At 40.2% G+C, this 27,839-nt stretch overlaps 1 protein-coding gene and 1 long non-coding RNA gene across 2 annotated transcripts; one reads left to right on the top strand and one right to left on the bottom strand.

The window, feature by feature from the left end:
• Positions 1 to 1,179: 1,179 nt before the first annotated feature.
• On the top strand, positions 1,180 to 2,449 carry LOC311022188. Its single transcript, XR_014598095.1, has 3 exons — positions 1,180 to 1,320; positions 1,599 to 1,851; positions 2,025 to 2,449. It is a non-coding gene; the product is annotated as an uncharacterized lncRNA (long non-coding RNA).
• Positions 2,450 to 2,849: 400 nt separating this feature from the next.
• Positions 2,850 to 27,623, bottom strand: LOC311021982 (uncharacterized protein). The gene is made up of 6 exons (XM_084022943.1): positions 27,566 to 27,623; positions 5,767 to 5,981; positions 5,490 to 5,591; positions 4,700 to 4,763; positions 3,228 to 3,284; positions 2,850 to 2,982 (listed from the first exon to the last, which is right to left on the bottom strand). Exons 2-6 carry the CDS (start codon positions 5,976 to 5,978, stop codon positions 2,947 to 2,949), a joined length of 471 nt encoding a protein of 156 aa, XP_083879069.1. The 5' UTR covers positions 5,979 to 5,981; positions 27,566 to 27,623; the 3' UTR covers positions 2,850 to 2,946.
• Between the last annotated feature and the right edge of the window lie 216 nt (positions 27,624 to 27,839).

Here is a 27,839-nt window from a genome sequence, read left to right as displayed (position 1 = left end):
ATGGCCAGCAAACAAAGGGGAAAGATGTGTTGCCCCTCCTGAATGAGATGGGATTTGTGCAAAGGCGGAAAAACGATAAGCCTGCTATCATCAGATATCACCGCACATCACAGGAAAAATATCCTGACAAGTATTATGGCACATTACTGAAACTGTACATTCCTCACCGATCAGAGCAGGAACTGAAAAGGCCGTACTTTCCCACATATGAGTCCTTCTACAACAGTGGCTGTGTTCAACTACCAGGCTCTGACCATCCCGAATATGTCCAACACATTGTGAAACGAAACAGAGACAAATATGAGAAAAACAGTGAGCAGATTGAGAATGCTGTTGAAGAGTATGAGCAGAACAGAGGTGTGATTGATGAATGGTGTAATCTGGCACCAGAATCTGAAGTAGTGAGGTTGGAGTGTGTTGAAGAGCTGGAGTCAAGAGAGCCAGATCATGAAAATGAACAAGAGAATGTCCCAGAGTAGGGTTGGGCATCGTTTGGATTTTACCGATTCCGATCCCGATCCCGATTCTCTGTTTCGATTCCTGTTCTAAACGATTCTCGATTCCGATTCTTTGAGGTGCAGGTCAACAGGTCCAGTGTTGCCACAGTTACTTTGAAAAAGTAATCTGACTACTGACTACTCCTTTAAAAAGTAACTTAGTTAAGTTACTGACTACTTGATTTAAAAGGTAACTAAGTTAGATTACAAGTTACTTTATAAGTTACATTCAACAGCTGCATCAGACTACCGATTATGCCAATACTCACTTTATTGATGTGCTTTTTTAACAGTAACATCAACAATATATCCATTTTAAGTTGCACTTGAAAACTATGTCCTGATATAAAATACATGTTTTTATATAAAAAAAATAAAGACAGTCTTTCTTGACTTCACTTAACTTAAATAATTGTTTGCATATTGTAATGGCAGTAACATCATGAATGAACATTTTATGAATATTGAACCAGGATTACAGCAGCAAGGATTGGTTTTATGAAACAAATGAGCACAGTCCTCAAGTATGAGAGGCGTGACGATGAAGGGAGGGGGCGGGGCCAGCAAGCAGCGAGACATTTCTCCACTTAAAGCTAGGGTCTACGATCCTGGAGAGCTAGCAAGAGAGCTAGCAAGATTTCAAAGTCGCACTTCCTCTAAGTTCCCCTCCCCCCCTCCCCCTCCCGTCAGTGCTCCGTCCAAAGCCACGCCCCCACAAACTTGAACGCGCATCTGGCAGTGAGACTCAGCAAGGAGGAGAGCCGACTTTGCCGACTCAGCCATTTCTGCCTCAGACTACGACTACCTCATGTCTCATTCATCAGTAAGCAAACTATTTTATTATTCTAATGATAATTAAAAAAAAAAAAAAGTACAATAGTATGTCTCTGCCGACCCAGAGGCTGCAGATTCAGCTTTCAAGCTAGCATGTTATGTTTAGTAATAATAACTTTAGATGTTTTGTGTTTGATGAACTCTCAAATGTACGTCACTTTGGATAAAAGAGTCTGCTAAATTACATGATAACAATGTAACGTTTTTTTCCCCCCTGACAAACGTGAATTTTGTGTTCAAATATCTCTTTGTTATTATGCTTGTTAGAGCTTTCACGACGAGAGCATTGGCTCTGATCCTAGCTACAGTCCGGGGCTGAGCACGTCTTCAGGTCTAAGGGGACAGGCCCGAGGTCATCGAACAAGAAGAGGCCGTGCTAGAGGTGGTGCACCGGGTAGGAGCCGAGGAACCTCGAGGTAGAGGACGTGGAGCAAGCCGGACTGCGACCGGAGAACACCTTCAACATGACGACATTGTGCGAGTGGAGAATCTGCAAGCTCAAAGAATTGCAGATGAGCAGGTAGCCTATCTAAAATAGCATTTTTAATCAATATTTTTCGGACCTCAACATCACCAATAACTATAAATGATGATGACCTGCCTTGTAGGCCTGTGAACACAAAAGTCCTCTTACAGGACAATACAGATCTGTCCAAAAAAGTCTAATCTTCTTGATGAATTATTGTTTTACAGGCCAGAATTCAAACACTGAGCTTTGAAGAATGCAAACATTTGCTGCAGACCTGCCTGACAAGGGACCCAAGCCTCATCTTTGATATCCTGCACATGTCAACATCAGGAGATGCTCCTCCACCAGGCCCTCCAGCTCCAGGTCAACCCACTTGGTGTGTGTGCCGCAACTGCCGTGACATGCCCACAGATATCGAAAGAAAGTGTTGTGGGCAACAACCTGACTCCTGCATTTCCATACTGCCTCACTTTGATGTATACATTCTGCAGGAGGGGGTCTTGCGACTTGCCAGAAGGATCTGGAACGATGTCCGGGCTGTGGAGGACCTTCCAAACCCAGGGGAGAGTAATAAACAATTCCGCCACGCAGCATACCAGCAATATGTTGTGTGGCAATATGGGGCACTGGGAGCTGGGCACAGAGTAGTAATTCCTAGTTGCTGTGTTTGGAAAATAAGAGACCACTACCCAGATCCACACAGACAGTATAAAGATTTCATCCCCAGTAGAGTGCAAGCACAGTGCAATAAATAGCATTTACTTTTGAGCCCTGCCGTTTACACTGTGTACTGCTTTACATATGCCTGTAAAATTTGCACTGAGGTTTACAGTCTGTACAGTCCAAAGTTCTGTTTTTTATTGTAATTTATAATTTGTCTAGTTTGAATAAAATTTAGAAAATGATAAGTGCCTTTCCTTTACTGTTTCTGCATAAGCAAGCTATTACATTTCTCACCTCCTTACATTCTAAATGAATGACAACAAATGTGGTCTAACACTTTTTATTATTTTATAAAAAAAATAAACATAAAAAAATAGACCTAACAAATACTTTTAAAAACAAGAACACCTGAGTGTATCTACACAAAAGAAAAGGTGTTTCCAGGGATGGCTGACAGGTCATGCTGTGCATGCGGCGTTATTGTCAGCTGTGGTGATCACTCCTTTGGCAGCGATTTACCTTTAGGAAGAATATCAAAATTACACATCTGACAATAATTACTGTGTTTCAGAGACACACAATGAATGACAACACTTACAACTTTGTTTCCATTTCACAAACATTTATGACATGTGTTTCATCCTTGGCTTTGTTAAGATAATTATTTTAGATCATAACTTATGATATCGATTTTTAAAATGACCTTTTGCACATAATTATGTTTGAACTTCGTGATCAAGCTACAATATTGTAAGAAAACTCACATAGCCCTCTGCTGAGTTGACTCTGCAGAAGCTCCTGCGTTGATGGGGCCGGGACACCTGACAGAACCCCATGTTGACGGGGATCATCAGGCCTCTTCCTTGCGACCCGTGGCACACCCCCAGTAGCGGACAACCTGCGCCGCAGAATTGCACTTTGGAGGTCCACAATGTATGTGTAGTCCTTTTCCACCTTTACTGTGTAAAGGCTCCACTTCCTGGACTTTTTATTGTACACCTTGCCGTATCTACCATAAGAGAAAAGATTAGAAGCTTAGTGATACATTCCTATTACCTTACAGTGTACATTATTTCATTTTTCCATATAAAATTAAACATACTGAAGAGAGCCATCAGCCCTTCTCTTGGCTGGTCTGTCAACGTGGTGGTTGTTGTCCAGGGCAGCCAACATGACTCGAGCAGCGTACACGGGCGGTGAAAAGCTGAAGCGCTTGCTTGCGTACATGAGAATATGATTGTGGAAGGACTCCAACTCTGCAGTTGACCTGAAACCACAGAGGAAAGATACAATTGCTTTATACTCTGGTAATACAAATGAAGAAATAGCAGTACAAATACAGAAGTACAGTTGAATATTTTCACAGGGGAAAACAGTAATTTGGACATAGACCTATGCTGACATACCTAAAGATATTTGTGTATGCTCTTTAGCCAGCGTGCATCAAGGACTAGTTCTGTCAGTCTGTGGTGTGCCATAGAACCCTTCTGGATCCACCCCTTCTCTCTGTCCCCCACCAAGGGACCATGATGACAGGCACCAAGGGCCCATGCATGTTCTCCAGTCACATGGTGAAGAAGTCCGGTCCACATGTCCTGCGGAACAAAAATTACACAGGTTGTGAATAATGTGATCAATAACAATAGAAGCCATTTTTGCCCCATAACTATTTAGTAGCGATGTCCAAATGAAGCATTTTCTTTATTTTCTGAGCCCAATAGATGGCGCTCTCTGTTCAACAAAGGGTTGAAGGCCGATATATTTCCATTTGCTACTGGTCTGCCATAGTTTGATCTGGGGCATTGTCTGGAGCATCATGCACAGTGTCCTCCATGCTAATTTCCTGAAGTGATTCCAAGCAAATTGGAGTCTTCAGAGCACCGCCAGTCCTGTTGTAATAAGAACAGCTATGAGAAATAAAAAACAAAACACAATAACTTGACTGTAAGTGGAGCTAGAGGGTATTGAAACTACCTTACACAAATACGAGGCCTAAAATCTGGATGGTCACTGTCATCATCATCATCATCTGTGTCCACTTCTCTGGTTGCATCTTCTTCTAATGATGACACAGACTGTGTTTCCGTATCAGGATTCCAGGTGTTGTCTTCTTCTTCCCAGTCAATGCTATAGAAAAAAGAAATTCAGAGAAAATAATATAATAATTCACAAAATGAATACAATTTTCCACAAACAGGAAAGTAAAAACATCTCTGCACACCACACATCAACTTACATAGTTTCGAATGTCGTTAAATTCATCTGCATCAACATCAGTGTTGAGGTCCAGTGACAACATACTAAAAAGACAGAAACACACACACACACACACACACACACACACACAAATGAGAGAATATTACATCACCACATAATAATGCACAGACCATGAATGTACTCTAAGTTTTATTCAGGAAATACTTGGCCAAAATCATCTAATAACATACCTTGCATCCAATTGCTGGAGAGCTGTCTCCTCTGGGCAGCTAATGTTTAACTTTAGATTGTTATAAACTGTTGAGAGGATCCTCAGTTTGCCCCTATCCTCTCTGCATAGCATCTACCAGCAGAGAGTCCATAGAAGAGACAGTAACATGATCAATTACTCCACTAACACCCCACAAAGGTAGAGGTACAACTTATTGTTAGTGTGTTTTATTTTATTACTAATGTTACAGACTCTGTGAAGTGCTGGACCTCCTAAGCTGAAGGACAGGTTTTTATCTTCAGGACATAATACTTCTCAAACGATCTAATCAACTTTCCTTGCCCCAACCACACCAGCAAGTAGGTTTCACTTTTCACCAAAAGTACACACACTCTTTTGCATTTACCCACTGTCTGCTATTAGATTTAGCAGAGATATCACTGATAGTATTGTATGTTTTTTTTTCTGGGGTTTCTCAAGGAGCACTTTCGCGCACATAAAACAAACAAGCTAGATATGAAAGATAGATGTTGTGTTGTGGATATATCCCACTACGTCGGTCAAAGCCATGTTCCTAGCAGCAGCTATTTGAACTCACCGGTCGGACAGAGACTCTGAAAATATAGTTGACACAGGTGGGAGAGGGGGTCTCATCAATCTGTGTTTTACTGGCGTGGAAGTTGATCGATCCTTCTCATGGCTAAAAACAACACACAACGGAGCTAACGTTAGCATTCGGCTAATACGAGCTACACACTAGCCAACGAAGCTAACGTTAGCATTCGGCTAATACGAGCTACACACGTAGCCAAGTTGGCAAACCTTACATATTTCATGAAAATAACAAATCCCCCCGAAACAAAACAAATCATTACCTGTCCAACAGAAAGAGAGCAACCTCTGCATCACTTTTCAGGCCCTTCACATGCCCCAGTTGTCTCCACCGCTCAAACGCTGCACCGATGTTGACTCGGGTCCGACTTCTTTCTTTATCCTGAGCCTTTCTCATTGCAACCTTTTCTGCCTCAGGCTTTCTTTTCCTTGCCTTTTTAGTGGGGTGAGTTGGTAGAAGTAACGCTGGCTGCATTTTCTCCGCCATTGTAACCAAATGAACTCCGTATTCCTGCAGAGGAGTGTGCTGAAATGTTCAGGTGTTGTGCCACCGGCATCAGTGAGACCCGACCTGTGCACGCGCGGAGGAGGGCGGGACATGAAGGCATCTGACCAGTCAGGGCAGTTTACCAATCCGTGCTAGCCGGACCTGCTAGCACTGATTGACTACTGGTTTGGCAATAGTAGCGCGTTAGACTACTCGTTACTGAAAAAAGTAGTCCGACTACAGTAACGTGTTACTAAGTAGCGCGTAGTTTTCCACATATGTTGCACTGTGCTAATCCGTCTTTGTTCAAATTAAAATGAAGCCAGACTTCCGAGCGGCGTCTTCTTCTGCCATCCATGTTGAGCGAGTGACGTTCTTCAATCTATCGCGCGCCGGGCAGTGTAATACAAACAAACTAGTGCGAGCGGAGTAAAACAAACAAACTAGTGAGGACGTTTTAAAAAACGAAAAAAAAGGATCGCAATTCCAACAGCTTCTTATCCGATGCCCAACCCTAGTCAAGAGTCTCGGTCGGTCGGTCAGTCTTTACAAAAAACATAGCGCCCTTTACCTGTGTGGCATTGAATTGCATTTCGACACGTAAACCCAACGCAGAACCATCACGGTCTCCAAGCAACCGTTGCGTAGCCGTTGCGTGATCACTACGCGGAAGCATAATCAGGGCTTTACTGTGTGCGCGAGCTTCGATAAGTGCTCCAGTGGCGCGAATTGGCTCATTGATCCAGAAGAAGTTGAAGAAAGAAGAAGTAAGTGTTCTTGTTCTTGTCTATGTTTGCTAACATATGCTAATTATTGAAGTTTAAAATCGATCATTTTAATTGATAAGATGTATTCCTATGTCGAGCTTTAAAAAAGAAAAGAAAAATGCCTACATTTGAGTTGGCTATAGGCTATATCAGCGCTGGTTAACTGTGAACTGTTACAGTGAAATGAATGAAAACGTTATGAAGATTTTAAAGAAAAGTGTTCATAACAAGAATGTAAGAGAGAGGAGTTTGGCAATAATATCTCTGCCATCTTAGATGACAGTGTGTGTGTGTGTATGTGTGTGTGTGTGTGTGTGTATGTGTGTGTGTGTGTGTGTGTGTGTGTGTGTGTGTGTGTGTGTGTGTGTGTGTGTGTGTGTGTGTGTGTGTGTGTGTGTGTGTGTGTGCTTATCTGTATAGTAATGTTACTTGTGTTTATCTTGTCATTTCAGATGGCTTTGAAATCACTGCTGTGGACTGAGCCCGACACCCCCTTTTTCCGGCCACCACCTCTCCACGTATGCGTGGTGGAAACGGCCGAACAGACAAAAGTCCTGTCATGGACATTTTCAAACGGTGGTGCCACAGCAGGCACCATCAAGAGAAATAAAATAGCGGTAATTTCTGATGGCAAGACGATCAGCAAAGTGGTTTTTTATGAAGAGTTTGCCTCAAAAATATCAGAGGGAAAAAGCTACGTTATAAAAGGCCACACACTGAGGGGGCAGAGTCTGCCTTATTATATTAATATAACGAAGAACACAAAATTCTTTAGAAGCGCACCGCTTCTAATTTCGGATGAGCTGCGAGAGGAGGCAGGTGCTCTCCTCCGACCCAGGTCTGCTGTGACCGCCCTCAGCAGATGTTCGGAGGGGATAGGTTTGATGACGGTGGAGGGCGAAGTTGTGGAAGTGAGTAAAGAAATAAAATAAATAATAAATAATATATATACATGCATACAATTTTTTATTATTATTTTAAGCCTTGCACATACCTTTAAAACGACAAAATGCCTGCATTTAAAAAACTGCCATTAAATGATAATATTAATTTCCACTTTCATTGAGTTAAATCTTGTAACCCAGCTTTTTTATTTTTATGTGTCTAATTTAAAAAGCAACAACTCCCATTTATTACTTTAGAGGACACAAATGTCACCTTCCTGAACCATCTATTTCACAACCAAAATAATCGAAAAAAATTAAGTATAAAGCCAAAAATGCCCCTACGGATGCACAAGGGTTAAATAAATGCATTGGCTACTAAAGGAAATTAAATTTAACATTTCTTGAGGATTGCTATAAAGTGTAAAATCAACATAACAATCCAACTTGTTGTTCAGGTATCAGCCTTGCAGAGGGTCGAGAGTGGGAAAGATGTGGTCCCTCTACGTAGGCTGACACTGCAACAGGTAGAGTATCCATAGTTTCATTATTTTAATTTAAGTTGTTGAGGTAAATTGGGGATAATTTATCTATTTTCATAGGCATTATGCTGTCAATAGTCTACATTACAATATTGTATTACCTTATATTCTACAGGATACAACTCGCATGCCCCTTTGCCTGTGGAGGGACGCAGCCGTCACTGAGACACCTGTGCAGGTGGGGACCCGCATCAGAGTGACACATGTCAATAGGCCTGCAAAACGCTCTGATTACGGCCCCCAGCTGCAAAGCACCACATTCTCAAAGATAGAGGTAGGCTACTTTGGTGTCACTTTTTCTGTTTGTTTGTTTGTTTGTTTGTTTGTTTGTTTGTTTGTTTGTTTGCTTGCTTGCTTGATTGCTTGCTTGTTTTTAACCATTTTGGAACACAGTGAATGCGATCGAGAATTTTTACAGGCATACACAAAAAAACCTTACACAATCACATTTGCAAAATATACAGCTATGTTTAATGGCCTAATTAACCCATTTAACAATGATCCAGTAGAAAGAAAGGAAGTACTGCACCAGCAATAGTTTTGGGAGCTAGCAGTCATTTACTTTTGAGACCATATTCAGACTTTATTTAAATTATTGTTTGATTATTTTCTTTACACAATCACATTTCCAAAAACAGTCTGCTGAAACAATTGTGTGATTTTCCACTATGTTAATCTGCCTGTCATAAAACATATCATAAAAAACCATGGTATAGTGGGCTTTACCATTAAAACTGTCATAAAAAAAATCATAATGTAATCATGAAATACAAAGTCATTGTATAGTTCATAAAACAGTAATAGCATGTCATTAAAAAAGTCATGGTAGATTATGTCATTAAAAATTACAAGTGATAATATAGTAAGTCCTAAAAGGGTAATAATATAGTATGTCATAAAAAAGTCATAATCATTAAAATAAAATAAAATATGAAATAAAAAAGTAATAGTATAGTTGGCTATATCCATAGAAATGTCATAGTCATGATAAAGGAATGCAATAAAAAGTCATAGTAAAGCAATTGTATAGTATGTCATAAAAATCATAATATAGTATGTTGAAAAAAAAAGTCATAGCATCATAAAAATGTAAATTTAAAAAAGTCGAAGCATGTCATTAAAATGTCATGGAAAATTCATAATACAGTACGTCATTAAAAATCATAAAAAGATCATAGTATAGTTCAGTATGCTATAAAGAAGCATACAAATAATAATATAGCTTGTCATTAAAATGTCGTAAGAAATAATATAGTATGTAAAAAAATAAAATAAAAGTCATTGTCAAAAAATCCCCAAAAAGTAATAGAATGGTATGTCATAAAATGAAATAAAAAGTCATTGTATGGTATGTCATAAAAAATATTTAAAAAGCTCATAGTATTGTTAGTATAAAAGTGTCATTAAAAAAGTCATAGCAAAGTATCTCATTAAAAGTGACATAAACATCATAACTTAGTATGCCATAAAAAAGTCACAGCATGTCATTATAATGTCATGGAAAATTCATAATGCAGTATGTCATTAAAATCATAAAAAGAAAAGTCATAGTGTAATATGTCATTAAAAATGTAATAAAGAAATTATAGCAATGTCATAAAAGAGTCATAGTATAGTATGCCATAAAGAAGTCTTGAAGTAATAATTTAGTTTGTCATTAAAATGTCATAAAAAGTAGTATAGTATGTAAAAAATGTAAAAAAAAAAAAAAGTAATTGTATATTCTGTCAAAAAATCCTCAAAGAGTTATGGAATAGTATATTACAAAAATATAGTAAAAGTCAAAGTATATCATAAAATTGTAATAAAAAGTCATTTTATAATATATCATTACAAATGCCATAAAAAAAGTCATGATATGGCATCTTATTAAAATTTTTAAAAAGTGTATGAAAAGTTTATCTAATACAGTATCTATATACGTACCTATATATACGTTTGCTTTCTCTCGATAGGTGGTCTCATCCCTGACAGAAGAAATTGTTGGGGCCATGGGGGTCACAGAAATAGAGGGGAAAGAGGGCACCCTCAACCTCCTACTCGAGGACGCACGTCTCCTTGAAATACCAGAGGCTCTCTGGTGTCCAATCGAGGCCCAGTTCGTGGCAGTGCCTCTAAAGGTGGAGATCAGTGTCTCTGGGACCACAGTTACAAGCATAAAAGTTGTGTAGGTGACACATAGGTGATTTATTCATCTTGCTGTTTTTTATAGTGTTCCGTCCTTTCACTTAACTGTTTTATCTGTTCGTATTTTGTTAATTTGTTAAAATTAAATGAATTAAATGTCCTACCTTGTTGCCGTTGTGTCAATTACACCTTATTAGAGATGTTAAAAGCTATTTGAATATCAATTTTGACTTATCCTATTTCTAGATTTCTGTAGATGACAACATTTAAGGCTTATTATATATTTTAAATGAATACATTTTCACATTACCTCAAATAAATTCCTACTCATAAGCAATAGCACACAAGAGAGTGAGTGATGTAGTGATCATCTAGCGTGTACAGTAATCAAGTGCAGCCCACACTTACCCCCCCCCCCCCCCCGGATGATAAGACAAACCTTTTTGACCCCCAGAGGAGAAATGTGTTGCTTACAGCAGCACAAAGAAAGCAACAGTGCACATAATTGAATAAATAATTAAATAAAATAGAGAAAAAATAATACAAAATATTAACAGGTATGTAAAAAAGTAAAATAAAGTAATAATATAATTCAAATATTATTTATCAAAATTAGAAGATAAAGTATTTGAATAGTTATTTTTATTTATTGAAAAAAGATTTTGCCAAATGCCATTTAGCTGTCTGTCCAGTCCTGACAAAGTCTTCTGCCTTGAAATGACAGCTGCATACAACTGTTGAACGGAGGAGGGGACATCTGTGTTATTGTCCATACCTTTATCTTTTGGGAACATATTCATAAAACTGGTCCATCTGGACATCACAATGCAATTCAGCATGGTTTTGGAGTTACAATTGAGGCATAGATTAAGTTCATGTCTGTTAAGTTAATGCTAGGCACGTTAGCCTCATGAAACAATAATAATAATAGTTAAAGCTGCGAGCAGGGATGAACGGGCCCTCACGCCTGGCTTGTGTCGGGGGAGCCAGGCAATGGAACCCTGGCAATGCAGTTCAATGAAGATGCACAATCTTTGACATGAAGCATCATCATGCTGCTATAGTCTGTCAAGAGAGATCCTGTGTTCCTGTGATACTCTGAGCTTCTATCATCTCTATCTGTATCATTCATGTCCCATTAATGCATGTTACTAACTTTCTTCCCCGGAGTTGTGCTTTCTTAACGCTTCCTGCTGCTATTATTACTGTTATTCATATATTTTATTATTAGTTCTATTAATTTTTTAACATTAATGAAAACACTACCAGTTGTATTTTTCTTTAGTATTGCAGCTTTTATTGCTACTACTTATCTTTTGATCATATTCACCACCATAATTATTATTATTCATATTTCTATCTAATTAACTGCCATTTTTTCTACTATTCATATCACTCTGGTATATTAACTGCAATAACTTGTTAGTCATATTCACATTACTACAGATATTATTACAGTTAATGTTAATTTTGTGGTTGCACCTTGCATCCCTGGGACTGTCTGTCTTGGTGTAGGCCTTTGTGCTTGTCTGTCCATCTGTCTGTTGTCTCTGTAAATCATAATTAAGACATAAAGTGTGGTTATGCCCTTCTCTCAATAATGTGTTGAGATAACTTTTGTTAGAATTTGGCACTAAATATAAAACTGAAGTAAATTGAGTTAAATATTCCAGCTAGTCTGGGGCTTAAACCAGGATCCTATCACTCACAAGCACGCTTCTCTAACCACTAGACTCTCACTGATGCTGTTATGCTGCAATAGGATATATTAGAGTCTACCACTAGCGGTTTTGGGCACGGGCCAAACGGGCAGCCGCCCGGGGTGGCGTGTTTCATAACATGTGGGCAGAGGTGGGTAGAGTAGCCAAAAATTGTACTCAAGTAAGAGTACTGTTACTTTAGAATAATATGACTCAAGTAAAAGTAAAAAGTATTGTCACCCTGTGTTACTTGAGTAAGAGTAAAAAGTAATGGGTGAAAAAACTACTCAAGTACAGAGTAACTGCCGAGTAACCTCCTTTATTAATCAGGTCAAATAATGTCAAATAATGCACGGAGAATTCCCTTAGACAACTGAAACAGTTTATAATAAACAATAATAAATAAATAACTCCACTTGTTTCGGGAGACACAAATGGCAACGCATAATGTAGCTGTTTTTTTTTTTGCCTGGAGTGTGAACATTTCTTTTATGTGGGGCCAGGTGTGTTGTGCCTCCTCCTCTTCGGCTTCTTCGGAATTGCATGCCGTCTCCATCGTTTTGTTTCTGCGCTCTTTTCCGCCTGTTTGCCGCGGGGAATGTGTGTGCGGTCATGTGATGGCTTAGGCTTTGCCTGATTGGTGAAACAGAGTTAGACGTCGCTAGGATTCAATTTCAATGTACGCACAGAAACGGCAAAATACAACAACAAATGGAAAAATACGTTTTTTAAGACAAAATCGAATGTTTTCAGTATCAGTGAAATCAGTAGTGTATATCATGGTGATCGGCCCGGTGCAAATAATTTTTTTTGTGCCCTCCATCCGCGCCCTAAACACAAGCGCACGCTTGTGAGCACTCCACGCACGCACGCACACACACGCTTGGACACACACGCACAGTACGGTATGATAACTCTCCCGGCCCGGGGAGAGAGACGTGCATCGGCTCGGCCCACAGTGCTCAGCAGCAGAGAGGTGACGAGACTAGAGCCGAGCTGTATTGTGTAGTGGAGAGGGCCAACACGCTATGCGTAATTGCGCACACACGCGCGATCGTCCTCTCAAATGCGGCTGCGTCTCTCCAGATCACTGTGTGAGCGAAAGAAAAGCTCTGACTTGCTTGGGCAGACGCACAGTGCGTACAGGATTCCGGCTGGCGGCGCCACTGGCTCTGGTCCCCACATAAACAAAACAGACCATGCAGCAGACGGATCGATAAAAAAAAAGTAGCGAGCAGAATCAGCCCAATGTAACGGAGTAAAAGTACCGCTCCTTCTTCACAAATTTACTCAAGTAAAAGTAAAAAGTTTGCTGCTTTGAAACTACTCATAGAAGTACAATTTTTCCAAAAAGTTACTCAAGTAAATGTAACGGAGTAAATGTAGCGCGTTACTACCCACCTCTGCATGTGGGGGTCGACACGAGCACTTAAAAAAAATCATCTTGGCCGCGCGGACCGTATTTCTATTATCTATCTGTCATATCACTATGTTGGGAATTGGCCAATTGGCCCCCTGCAGCTGCAGGCGCTCCTGCTTGCTGACATTTTCGTGGCCTGTGATCTGGCTCTGACGTCACCTACCAAGGAACAACAACACAGTTGCTTGGCGGTCATTATCTGAGCAAGTTTGACATTAACTAATGTGAATCACTAAAGGAGATATGAAACCAACGCAACGTTACAGAAACTACAGGAAATGACTCACCTACGGTACAGAAAACGATGTTATCATTAACGTAACTGTAACAGCAGGGGATTGTTGGTATATTGTATCTAGATCTAACTTAACTGACTTTAATGTGGTGGATCAATCAATGCATGAGAAGGGGAGAGAGAGTGTGTGTGTGTGTGTGTGTGTGTGTGTGTGTGTGTGTGTGTGTGTGTGTGTGTGTGTGTGTGTGTGTGTGTGCAGGCCCGTGCTCGGGACAAGATTATTTTCAGTGTGCCCCCCCCCCCCCCCCCCCCCCCCTTGCGCAAAAAGATGACAGCTTACAATGAAGTGTTGAAAGTGGTTATCTTTTTTTTTCTAAATTATTTTTTGTGAGTTTAATGTAGGCTTTCAATGAAGGCGAAGTGCAAAATACGTTTTCCCTGTATATTCTTGGACTATTTATTATTTTTAATTTCCCTGTGAACGTGTTGAAATAATAAACCCTCCTGACAGACGGCTGCGCGTGCACGCGTGTCAGGCAGAGGTTTACTGAAAGATGTGATTTCTGATAGGGGCACCTTATTAAAAGTATTTGTTGTTTTAATATAAAAATTCTTTAATGTATGTTTATTTGGTTTCAGTGATGATACTTTGGCCGTGAATAGAAAAGAAGAATGTGTGTGTGCAATAATATAATAATAAAAAATAATATAATAATAATAATAATAATAATAATAATAATAAGTGCTCATGAGAATGAACATCAGAAATTAAAAAACATAAACAATAAACAGTCTTACATTGAAACATTTCTTGCTTTTTTTTCATACTTTTGCACATATTTAAACATGCTCCACTTTGAAATGTCACTGCTTTCACATACTAAGTACTCCCTCACATAGACCAGCCACCACTGGTATGCCTTTAAAGGCAATGACTATAAAAAATCATAATTAGTCTGATTTTCAAAGTATTTTGTTTTTGACGCCAGAATGTCTGAGTTCCCCTGAACGCCTCATTAAAAGGTAGCTGCGCAGCAAAAATGCTGTGTCATTTTGTGCTGATCTCCTGTCAGGTAAGCAAGTCTGAGCCTGTCTCCCAACTAATGTGACTAATGTTTTGAGCAGTAAAAATACAGTTATTAGTTTTAAAAGAGTTTTAAACGTGGGTTCTAACTCATACTGCATTCGAACATTAATGGATAGGTGAAATATTTTCACCGTACAGCCGAGGAAAGCATTTTATCGGCTAGCTAATATTAGCGACGATGCTAATGCTAGCATCGCGGCTAACGCTAACATTAGCCAAAGAGGTAAATACAGCCTCTTTGCTTTAGCCATGGTAACTGACATACAACAACTGATTAAGTTAGTGGTTTATGTTAGTTTCTTTTTTGTTAAAGATGTCTGTTTTCACTAACTCAGCTAACTATCATGACACGAATGTGAAGCAGGAACATTAAAAAAAAATGGAAAATTAACCACTAACAAGCTAATTTATAATACTGTTGATGTGTGTCTTTGGCTCAATTTTAACCAGCAGTCTTAGCTGTTAGCAGCACTCAGTTAGGTAACTTTAGGCAACCATAGCCTAGGTGTTAAATATGATCCAGGGATCTCTTAAATCTACGTGCAAAAGTTTAATTTAAAAGTTAAATTTAATTGTATTTGTTGTTGAATGTGCATGTAACGCCAGTCTGCTTAAAGTAGAGGTTCCACACACTAATGAGTCAGCCTTTGAATGAGCTTGAATAAATAATGCTGTTACTAAGTAACAGTAGTTATCTACTTCTGTATGCAGGCTCTACTGTCGATATTTTGTCCTTATGTGTAAGCTGCATTCAAGCACATCATATTTATTTTATATTTATTATGTTGATATTGTAGCTGTGACTTAGAGCCAGACTATCTCTATTTTATGTTAGACGAAATGGAACATGGCATCGTGGATAATTCACACTGGACTTGATGTTTATAGTTGACGTGGAAAATCTGCATGCTAACTGAGTTTGTCACATTGTTTCTTCTCTTCAACAGAACATTCACACATCTCTACACTTTGGTTGGTAAGTAAATCAATATTGTAACTGAAATGTAATTGACTGCAGGTAACGGTTTAGCATTTGTACATCTTTTTTTTGTTTAGAAAAAACATTCATATATGATTTAAATCAGGTTTTGCTTTTATTTTGTGTACTGTTACTATTGATGCAGCATACACTGAACATATTGCAAATATTTTAATAGAACAAGTTTATATTGTAAATATTTTTTAAATATTTATCAACATGGTTCTCAAAACATGTTCTCACTTGGGTCAAGTATTTACTTTTTTAAAGTGTGAAAATCAGACTTGGTGGGCTTAATAGCAATGTCTGCGCTACATATTAATGGGATAAATAAAGCTTCTTGAATCTTGAAATGTGTGAGGTCGACTTTAAATCCAAATTGTACTGTAAAGTTATGGTACAGTTATGTCAGTTAGTCGGATCATTTAATTTTGAGGGTGAAAGGTTTATGAGTCCACGGTGAGAGTGTCTTTATCAGTCATAAGTCTGTTTGGGTGAAGAGTGAGGCTTCACCTCCTGACCGCCTGTCCTGACACTGATAACATTGGTTGTACAGGCAGGAAGGACTTCCTGTAGATTCTTTTTTAGTGTCCTTGAAATAATAAATAGAGAAAGGAATTGTCCACCTTGATAAGCAGTGGGACTTGAAATGAGCTGTGAGATCATGAGGTTGCTTCTGAAATGAAACTGATCATCTTTCTCTCTCCCTCTCTGCCTCCTTCCTTCTTCCATCCTGCTTTCTGTCTCTAATTGCAGACAATTCTCTCTGTTGGTGACCCGTTGCTGACTTTGAAGTGTAAGTTTACACACATGGATTTTGATTTTGCTATCACAAAACTGATATTTATTTGATTCACAATTTAGAAATTAGAATAACCTTTTACTGCCTCATGTGAACCCTTAAGCAGATTTTATAAAAGAATATATAATCTACTAAGGAGAAATGTTTAGCAGTACATAATGAACTTTGTGGTGCACAATGAAATTTAATCAAATAATGTGCTTTTTGCTTAATAAAGGAACACTAGAAGACATTTACAAGCAAACTGATTTAATTAATATGAATGTTAAATGTACACAAGGTTTTATAATTATTTCTGCTTCAAAATTGTATTTATTTGATAATGTAATAATTTATACTTTAAACTGATTTAAAGTGTCAATTTTGGCAGCCATTTTAGATTTAGTATCAGTTTTTAGACCAAACTGCTAATTAGTTTTTGTCATTTTTATTGTTCATAGTTTAAGTCTATGAAAACCAAAACGTTTTAGCCATTTGTATCTCGTCTTTTTTCGTCAAATGATATGAGTGTTTATTATGTAATAATTAACTTTACATGACAGTGCTGCCATCTCGTCATAGTGTCATTAGTCAGGTAAAATAAGGCAGTTGACGAACATATATCCTCTCCTTATCGTTACTTGCAATTGAGTGCATAAGGTTGGAGGTTGATTTAAACTTAAATTAATATAAAATCTTACAATCTTGTGAAACAGCATGCTCCTAAATACATTTTATCGTTCTGCAGATTTTCATTGTGTCACTACTGAAGAATGTAAAAATAAAAAATCTGCAGATTCTGTGTGGGTCTGATAATATCTCACCGGAATAACATGAATTACATAATGCTAAAAGTAAAGTAAAGAGGCTATTTCTTTGTGTTCTCAAGCATTTTACAAAACACATTTTTGACAACACTGGCTAGGTGTGTCCAGAGGTACAACCCCAATTAGCTACAGCAATAGCCATTGCATTTCATTTTTAGTATCCAAGTGCAAGATTTTGATAAGACAGGAGGAAGTAAATGATCTTTAGGATTGAAATGGGCTGTGAGGTGCTGGTTTTCCTAAACTGATAGTCTGTCTTTCTCTCTCTCCCTACCTGCCTCACCGTACTTTCACTCCTTCCCCCCGCCTACTCCCTGTCTCTAACTGCAGACCATCAGTGTCAGCAGCCCCACGGTGACGCAACAGTAAGTTCACATACATACATGAATATAAATGCGGAATTTTCAGCACTGAGCTTCAAATTAAGAGTTTTCCTATACACACTTACCAAAGTGGCAATGATACACAGACTTCTAAAACAGCCCCACAGAGTAGATGCATTTCATAACACCAGAATTGTAGTAATAATAGGGCTATTTGTTAGTTATTATGTTTTTAGACTGTTAATGTGAAGACATTCAAAGCAGAAACCTTTTTAAATGACATTTTATCTTTGGGTAAAAGTTACTCAATTTGATTTCTTATATTGAAACTGTCTAATGTACTATTTTTTTTTTCTTGTCTTGCAGGTCCGGCTGTCCAGCATCTCTCATCTCCCCTATCATTGAAGCATTCGATCTCTCCTTTACCTTCTATCCACTCTGTCTAAAATATTGGCTCTTCATTCTATCCTGTCACATCTCCACCTCTGTCTAAATTAAGGAATTCTATCTGTCTATCCCTCTAATCTGTCAAACATTGTGACTCTATCTGTTCCCATCAGAACCTTTGAAAAGCCTTGCATACCTTGAATATTGAAACATTACCTTGAAACTTTGAATATTGCATATATTACATATATTTCCACAAGCTTTTTTTGGCCACAGTTGAGTCTGTTCCTTTGATTAATAGATTAACAGAAACTGTTCATTCATATTGTGTTTAATATCTTGGTGTGAAAGAAAATAAAATAAATAACAGAAAATATATTTGTGGTCTTTGAACATTAAAACAATGCCAAAGAAAAATAAGAATTCCCAAGCTGCACGCCTGCGCTGGCAGAGGTCACATGAGATTCACTGTGAAACAACTAAAGAAGCAGAATGTGTTGGTCCTCAGAACAGTGGAGAAGTAAACATGTCTGCAGCATCTCATGTTCAAAGTGTGAAACAGGCAGGTCAACACGATACAACATCTGTACCACAGGTATCTTATGCTGATGTTGTCAAGAGAGTACGTCCCAGTAATGACTCATGTGTAGCAGAACCTTCTAATGTGACCCAGGTAACCCACAGAGGTCAAAGTGATAAGACAAGTGCACCAAAGGTATCTTATGCTGACATCGTAAAGACAGGACATCACAGAGATGAACCATGTGTTGCAGGACCTTCTCATGCAGTAAACCTGGGACATCAGCCTTCTGTAAGACATGTGTGTGCATCACGCAGCCAGGCTTCTAGTAGATATGGCATAAACAGAAATAAGCAGTGTACCTGTAACTCACTAACCTTTCTTGCATTCCTTCATGAGAATGAAAACCTGACCAGAGCAGACCTGGACCTTGTTTTGGATAAGGGTAATGTGATGTACTCAGAGGTGAGGAAAGGGCTAAACCATGATGACATCTATCTGACTACAGATGAGCTCCCTGATGAAGTTCCTGCACGCAGGTGTATACATTATGTGGACATGACACAACTTTCCAGATACGGCACATTTGGAGACCCTTTACCTGGAGCTGTAGACAGTTATCTGGACCTTGAGGCAGGACTGAGCTGCTTGTTATCAGAAGTGCAGTATGGTTTACTGATGATGAGACTGTTGTGTATTGCAGTATTCAGAACCAGGTCAGGCAGGTTTGGATTTTTTGACCCCCACTCCAGAACAGCTAATGGTTTGCCACTCCTCCCGGGTTCACACACTGCTGGTACTGCTGTCATGGTAACATTCACACGTCTCAGTGATATGATTGACAGGCTCATGACGTGTCACAGAATGTCAGGCGCACAGTCCTCCAGTAACTATGAGTTGAAGCCTGTGAAGTTTTACGATGTGAACACAGACATCCTTCAGAATATCCCAGACAGAGAGAGTCGACCTACAACTCATGCTGCTGCTGTTTCAACTGCTCTGCTGGATGATGCTCCTCAAAACAAGAGTGCTGCAAAGATAAACACTGTTGTCACTTATATCATTGTACATGAGGTATCTACTGATATGGAAACTGAACCAGAACCATTGAGCCAGTTCAACTTGAACTCTGTCAGATCACATGATGCTCTGCTGAATGACCCAAACTCTGCTGCAAAGGTAAACCCTGATGCCAGTGATGTCTCTGATAACATATTACAGGGAGTGTCCACTAACATTGTCACATCACATGATGCCCCTCACAGTGAGTCAAACTTATCTGCTCCATTGATAAATACTGTGGCCAATGATAATATCTCACATGACATCTCGCGTATACTGAAAAAACTTGGTAAAGAGCAAAGGAGAAAATATAAGAGTAGGCTAATGCGCTCTGAAAAGGTATCACAGAGAAAGGAGAATCAAAAGAGGAAAGAGAGGGAAAAGTATGCTTCAAATGAGACATTTAAAGCAAAGAAAAAATCTGACTCAAGCAGGAAATATTCTAATGAAGAATTCAGAGAAAGAAAACAAAAGTTTGTTGCTAATATCTATCAAAACAACTCTGAATTACGAAAACAGAAAATAAATAATATAAGAGCCCGGTACAGGGAGAATGCTGAATTCAGAGAGAGACAGAAACGATTCTTCAGCAGTCGATACAGGGAGGATGCTGAATTCAGAGAGAAACATAAGCGATTCCTCAGCAGTCGATACAGGGAGAATCCTGACTTCAGAGAGAAACAGCAATCTTATATCCGAACGAGATATAGAAACGACAAATCCTTCAGGGAAAGACACAGACAACTAATGAGAAAACGGATGCGAGACAGGTACGCGAACAATCTTGCGTTCAGGAGTATGCAGAACATGAGATGTGCCATGAAAATAAAAAAGAAATACAGACAGATGAACAGACCAACATGTGAGACAGAGGATGACAACTCTTTGATCAAAGAGGCCATAAAGATTTTCAGATCACATAGAAAGAACGGTCCCACTTATGTGTGCACTGTCTGCCATAAAGCTTCTTTTCAAAACCAAGTACGTCTTTGCAAAAGGTCAAATTATGCCAGAAATCCACACATGGTTGCTCGATGCCTGACTGGAAAGTATGTCCATGTTTGTGATGCTGACTGCAGAGATGAACAACAGTGTAAGATGCCTGATGAGAGAAGGAGAGAGTGGATCTGTCACACCTGTCATAATCACCTTAAAAATGGAAATATGCCAAGCCTCGCTGTTGCTAACAACTTACAGCTCGCTGATATTCCGTCTGAACTGTGTGATCTCAACATACTGGAGAGACATCTCATAGCCAAGTGCATAGCATTTGCCAAGATTATTCCTCTTCCCAAAGGCAGACAGAATCTAATACGTGGTAATGTCATATGTGTTCCCTCGGAGGTTCAGGAAACAGTGGAAGCCTTACCCAGACTGAGAAGTGAGTCTCAGGTCATGAGAGTGAAACTGAAGAGACGATTGTGTTACAGAGGTCACCAGCTGTTTCAGACTGTTACCTGGTCTAAACTAGTGCAGGCGCTGCATAAACTCAAACAGATCCACCCACAGTATCAAGACATTACTATCAGAGATGTGGCAAAGTTATGTGACCCAACACTTCCTGATGAGGACGATGACAATGATGAGAATGCAACAATGGAGGATGATGATTATGATGAAGCTGATTTAATGGAAATGGACAGGTGTGAGACTGATGCACTGTGTGAGGCAGAACATGAGCCGGAAAATGAACAGGATGTTGACATGTTGTCCAGTGATGGTGAACAACCAAAGGAGCAGAGAGATGATGATGAGCAGGAAGGTGACATGCCTAATGGTGGTTTTGCTCTGGAATCATGCCTTCAGCCATGTGATGTTGCAGAGGAAATACTATCTTTTAGTGAAGGAATCTACTCTGTTGCCCCCGCTGAAAGAAACAATCCAGTCAGCTTTTTCAGAACACCTAAATTGGAGGCCATGGCTTTCCCTGTTCAGTTCCCTACCGGTCAAAACACACTGGATGAACAGAGACCTATTAAAGTGACACCCAGCGGTTATTTCAAAGCGAGGCTCTTCTGTAATGATGGCCGTTTTGCCAGAGACACAAATTACCTGTTCTTTGCACAGTTTGTGACTGAAATACACTTGGCTACTTCTAGCATGACAATACAGTTACGTAAAGGAAAACCTTTGACCAGAGATGGACGAAAAATAACCTCAGGAATGTTGCAAGATAAACGAGAGGTTGAGAGACTGGTGAGAAACAGAGATGCAGTCAGATTCATGCAGCCACTGAGAGGAACACCAGCCTATTGGGAGAAAACGACCAAAGATCTCTTTGCCATGATCAGACAGCTGGGAAAGCCCACTTTCTTCTGTACATTCTCTGCAGCTGAAATGCGTTGGCCTGAGGTGATCGAAGCAATAAAAAGGCAGCAAGGTGAAGATGTGGATTTTGAAAGTCTGGACTGGTCAGCAAAGTGTGAGATCCTGCGAAGCAATCCTGTGACAGCCATGCGCATGTTTGATAAGCGTGTTGAGGCGTTATTCAGAGATGTCATCTTGTCTCCTGCACAGCCCATCGGCAAAGTTGTTGACTACTTTTACAGAGTTGAGTTTCAACACAGAGGAAGCCCACACATTCACTGCCTCGTTTGGATAGAAGGTGCACCTGTGTTTGATGAGGATGATGATCAGACGGTGTTGGATTTTGTGTCCAAATACATCACAGCTCAGCTGCCTGACCCACATAAACAACCTGAACTGTACAAACAAGTCACAGAACTGCAAATGCACAGCAAAAACCACTCAAAGACATGTTTCAAGACTCGCAGCTCTGGATGCAGATTTGGATTTCCCAAACCACCTGTGAGAGACACCATGATAACGAGACCTGATGAGGAATTTGATCCACTGCTCGTGGAACTAGCAAAAGAAAAGCTCAGACCACTGAACTTGTTGTTGAATGAACCTCAAACAGCCTCCCTGAGTTTAGACCAGCTCCTGGCTCGATGCGATTTAACACACATTGAGTATGAACGATGCCTCGACCTCATGAACAAATCCAGTGCAGTGATACTGAAACGTGACCCAAAAGACTGCTGGGTAAATGGATATAATCCGTTTTTGCTTGATGCCTGGGATGCAAATATCGACATACAGTACATACTGAACGCACACGGATGCATTGTGTATCTCACAGAGTACATAACCAAGAAAGAAGGTGGAATGTCCGAGTACCTCAAAACAGTCATTGAGAACTCCAACAGAGACCACGTCAACGAATGTGATGAAATGAGGGAAATCATGCAGGCATACTCAAAAAAGCGAGAGGTCAGTGCTCAGGAGTGTGTGACCCGTGCATGTGGCATTAACATGAAAAAGTGCTCCCGTGGTGTCGTATTCATACCGACTGATGACAACGCATTGAAAATGAGTCGTCCCCTCTCGTTCCTGGAGAACACAACATCAGAATGTGCAGATGTGTGGATGACGTCTTTGACTGACAAATACAAAGCCAGACCTGAAACACCAGAGTATGAGGAGATGTGTTTGGCTGATTTTGCAGCTACTTGCAGGATTGTCTATGGCCAGCAGACAAAAGGGAAAGATGTGTTGCCCCTCCTGAATGAGATGGGATTTGTGCAAATGAGGAAAAAGGATAAGCCTGCTATCATCAGATATCACCGCACATCACAGGAAAAATATCCTGAGAAGTATTATGGCACATTACTGAAACTGTACATTCCTCACCGATCAGAGCAGGAACTGAAAAGACCGTACTTCCCCACATATGAGTCCTTCTACAACAGTGGCTGTGTTCAACTCTCAGGCTCCGTCCATCCCGAATATGTCCAACACATTGTGAAACGAAACAGAGACAAATATGAGAAAAACAGTGAGCAGATTGAGAATGCTGTTGAAGAGTATGAGCAGAACAGAGGTGTGATTGATGAATGGTGTAATCTGGCACCAGAATCTGAAGTAGTGAGGTTGGAGTGTGTTGAAGAGCTGGAGTCAAGAGAGCCAGATCATGAAAATGAACAAGAGAATGTCCCAGAGTACATAAATCAGGCTAATGCTGTAACTGAAGCCAGAGCCATCAGAGAGTCCCCTGCATTAGACCCCACACTGTTACGACAGATGTATCAGAATCTGAACCAGAAACAAGCCTGTGTATTCTATGCAGTGAGAGACTGGTGTGTGAAACGAGTCTGTGGCCTTAATCCAGAGCAGTTCTTTTTTTACATCAATGGTGGTGCTGGAACAGGAAAGTCACATCTCATTAAATGCATCTACTCTGAGGCCTCTAAGATACTGTGCAAGCTGCCGAGACGTGCTGAGGAGGCTGACATATCAAACCCTACTGTCCTGCTGACTGCTTTCACTGGAACGGCTGCTTTTAACATCTCAGGAACAACACTGCACTCTCTTCTCAAGCTGCCCAGAAGCCTAAAACCTCCATTTCAAGGACTTGGCAACAAACTGGATGAAGTCAGATCTGACCTGTTGAATGCTGAAATCCTCATCATTGATGAAGTGTCCATGGTGTCAAAGCCCCTGTTTGCCTATGTTGATGCCAGACTCAAACAGATCAAAGGCAGTCAGAGACCCTTTGGAGGAATGTCAGTCATAGCCGTAGGAGACTTTTATCAGCTTCCACCAGTGAGACAGTCCAAACCTCTGTGTGTGTATGACCCCTGTGAGATTGACCTTTGGCAGGAACACTTTCAGATGATCACTCTGACTGAGATTATGCGTCAGAAGGATGATGTTGCCTTTGCAGAGATGTTGAACAGGATCCGAGTGAAAGAAAAGTCACGTGTTTTGTCTGAATCAGACAGAGCTCTGCTGTCACAGGCCGTCACTGAACCAGCACTTTGTCCAAATGATGTACTGCACATTTTTGCTACCAATAAACAAGTTGATTCACACAACTCAACAACATTAGCTCTGCTCCATTCTCATATCACCAACATTGATGCAGATGACTACAAGAAGGACCCACGAACTGGCAGAATGGCACGACAAGCCAAACCATATAAAGGAAACAGAAATGAGTTACCAGATACTCTAAACGTTGCTGAGGGTGCTCGTGTCATGCTCACCAGAAACATAGACGTGTCTCAAGGATTGGTGAATGGATCGTTCTCTACTCTGGTCAGGGTAATAACTTCTGAACAAAATGGTGTTGCACATGTCACTATGCTTGGGTTCAAGATGGATGATGAAACAGCTGGAAGGGATTACCGTAATAGAGCACCAGGTGGACCAGACAATCTAGTGTACATCGAGAGAGCCGAGGAGAATCTGAAACAGAAAGGAGTGGTACGCAGACAGTTTCCTATTAAACTGGCCTTTGCTTGTACAATTCACAAGGTCCAAGGTATGACAAGGACATCAGCTGTGGTCTCACTGAAACACATTTTTGAACCTGGCATGGCTTATGTAGCTGTCAGCAGAGTGACCTCTCTCAGTGGACTGCACATTCTGGATATGGATGAGAGTAAAATATACGCCAACCCACAAATCACTGGAGCCCTGCAAACTATGAGACAAGTCAACTTGGACGACATGATGCCTCTTCTTCAGATCAAACATACATTGAGTGGACCTGACACAATGACCATTATTCACCACAATACAGAGGGACTCCCAGCTCATGTCAATGACATCAAGAGCCATCATGAACTGTGTCTTGCAGATGTTTTGTGTCTCACAGAAACTCACCTACAAGGCTCCTTCGTGGCAGACAGTCTCCATTTAGAGGGTTACACCATGTTCAAACGCAACAGACACGTGTCCTACACAAATGTACCACAGATGGCCAACAGAAGAGGTGGTGGAGTTGCTGTTTATGTTAAAAACCACATTCAAGTGCATGAAAAACAGTATGTTCATAATGTAACTGACCTTGAGTTCGTAGCTCTGAAAGTTGAAGCCCCAGTGAGTGCACTGATTGCAGCTGTATACAGACCTCCAGACTACAGTGTGACATCTTTCCTATCAAACCTGGGAAGCCTGTTGGACTCACTTGAGATCATGGACTGTAACAACATAATTGTGTGTGGTGACTTCAACGAGAATTTCCTATCCAACGCCAGTAAGCCGATCCTTGAGCTGTTTCAGTCCCATGGATTTACACAACTGATCAATGGTGCAACCACAGAGAAGAACACACTGCTCGACCTCATTCTCATCTCTCAACCACAGCGTTGTCTCCAATCTGGCGTGATCAGAAGTTATTACAGTTATCACAATCCTGTCTACTGTGTCATGTCCTCTAACAGCCCATAATATGTCAGGTGAGTTTTAAAGATCAAGAAAAAGTCAAAGAACTTGTGATGGAACTTTAACTAGTAATAATACTAAAAGTAAGTGAGTGATAAATGTATTAATAACACAGCTTATATTAAAGAGTAAATGATTGAAATGTGCAATGTTAAAATCAAAAAGAGTATATTGTGATGCTATGTTTACTCAGAACAATGTAGAAAATATGACTTACAGAGATTTAAATGCCAAATACAATGGTCCATAATGAGGAGTATCCTCTGAGCAGCCAGGCTTCAACACCTTGCCAGGCTGCCTCAGTCTCTCTGAGGCTGGGAGGGAGGGAGGGCGGACCAGAGGATCTCCTCAACACTTGGTATGACTTCTGTAACGAGCCTATGAGAAACTGACATGCAAGGCCTCTTTGTTGCTGCAGGACCCAATTTCTCTCCACCACAGGTCTGAAAACTGTCAGGTAGAACAAAAATCCACTGAGCATCATGTGATTGTTTTTTAGATAACCATATTGTTGTTGGTCCGGTTTATCTAAGTGTCTATGTAAAGGAAACCTAAGTATGCTGTCACATGTAAGTAAAATAACATTTTGTTTGGTAATCATAAGTTTTGAGAATATTGGATAATACATCATTTCTTTTCAGATAACTCAGATATTCAGATATGTTGTTATGAGCTATATTGCCAATGCATTTTGACCTGTGCATTCATCTGGGTCGGGTCAGGGATGATGAATGCACAGGTCAAAACTGTTTCAGCAGCTGTATACAGCATTGTATACAGCTGCTAACATTTACTGTAGAAATCAGAAAGTAGGTGTTCTTAATGTAACACCTGCTCTCTGGTTTAGTGATCCCTACCAGCTGAAACTCCACATTATCATCCCAGCCAGTTTCTTGTTAGAGACTATAACTCGTGTAAGATTACTTTCCCCTGGACGAGAGACACAGTTCTCCTGTCTCCTCTATGACAACACCAGCTTCAGCCTCACACCCTTCAGCACTGTGAGGACCAGCTCACATCCACCAAGACATGCAGCCACAAGACAGCAGCAGCATCTTAACTCTGTCCACTGTCAGCGGACCATCACTGCTAGAGACACCTTCTACTTCCTGCCAATCCCAGTCATTCTTTAAAGCAGAGGATGAGATAACACCTGCCCGTCTTTGCCTCACCATCACTCTGGCTCTGAGATACTGGATCATCAACCAGGACATCATGCTGCCACAGACCAGATGCTGCAGCAGCATCAACAGTGGACCGTCACTGCTGGACCACAGACCTGTGTTCCACCTGCCAGTGCTGAGGTTTCTTCACAACAGACTATAAGGTATTGTTTTCTTGTTGTTGTATATCTGATATTCTCTTTCAATAGTGTACATTCATGTATTTACTTTGTATTAATGCAACAGTTTAGATAACATTGTTGAGTATAATGTTGTCATTCTCATTCGTCCTCTGTGATCCCTCCACTTCACAGTTAGAGTGGAGACACTCAGGACTGCACAGAGAGCTCAACATGTGAAAGAAGCTGAACATCATGAAGCCTTCATAAACCTCTCTGAGTGAAATGGCAGCAGTGTTCAAGGTATTTTATTAATGTCTGTTTTGTAACTTCTGAACATGTTTTGTTTCACAGTCTTCAGTTTATGACAATAACTTTATGTTTTCTGTTATCAGGACCTGCGCCATCCTCCTATCTCCACGTCACCACATGTGCATCCATTGCTGTGCACAGTTGACTTCAGTAGAGCCTAACTACTGTTGATCCTTGGAAAGTGATCGGGTGTGCTGCTGTAGGGAAGATCAGATCAGTCATCACTGTCATCACACTTCCTGCTGGGTGCAGAATCAGGCTAAACAACTAAAGGTAACATTTTTTTTACTCCTTTAGAACAGGATCCCTCTTTGACTAAACAACAAGCAAACATACTGTTTCATTACTGTTTGTGTGTGCTGTTTGCATTAACAACTAAAGGA

The sequence above is a fragment of the Eutrigla gurnardus genome, assembly GCF_963514095.1.
Source record: "Eutrigla gurnardus genome assembly, chromosome: 12".
Taxonomy (NCBI): Eukaryota; Metazoa; Chordata; class Actinopteri; order Perciformes; family Triglidae; genus Eutrigla; species Eutrigla gurnardus.
Note: the sequence above shows the minus strand (reverse complement) of the source record. Positions and strands in the feature narration are given on the sequence as shown.

What these genes read in the sequence shown, in the direction of transcription:
- LOC311021982 (XM_084022943.1), bottom strand. Translation starts at nt 5,978, where the DNA reads ATGCAGCCAGCGTTACTTCTACCAACTCACCCCACTAAAAAGGCAAGG. An exon ending in TCAGAGTCTCTGTCCGACCG is followed by an intron (nt 4,764 to 5,489) that starts GTGAGTTCAAAT and finishes CTGTCTTTTTAG; the next exon opens with TATGTTGTCACTGGACCTCA. An exon ending in TCAACTCAGCAGAGGGCTAT is followed by an intron (nt 2,983 to 3,227) that starts GTGAGTTTTCTT and finishes TTCTTCCTAAAG; the next exon opens with GTAAATCGCTGCCAAAGGAG.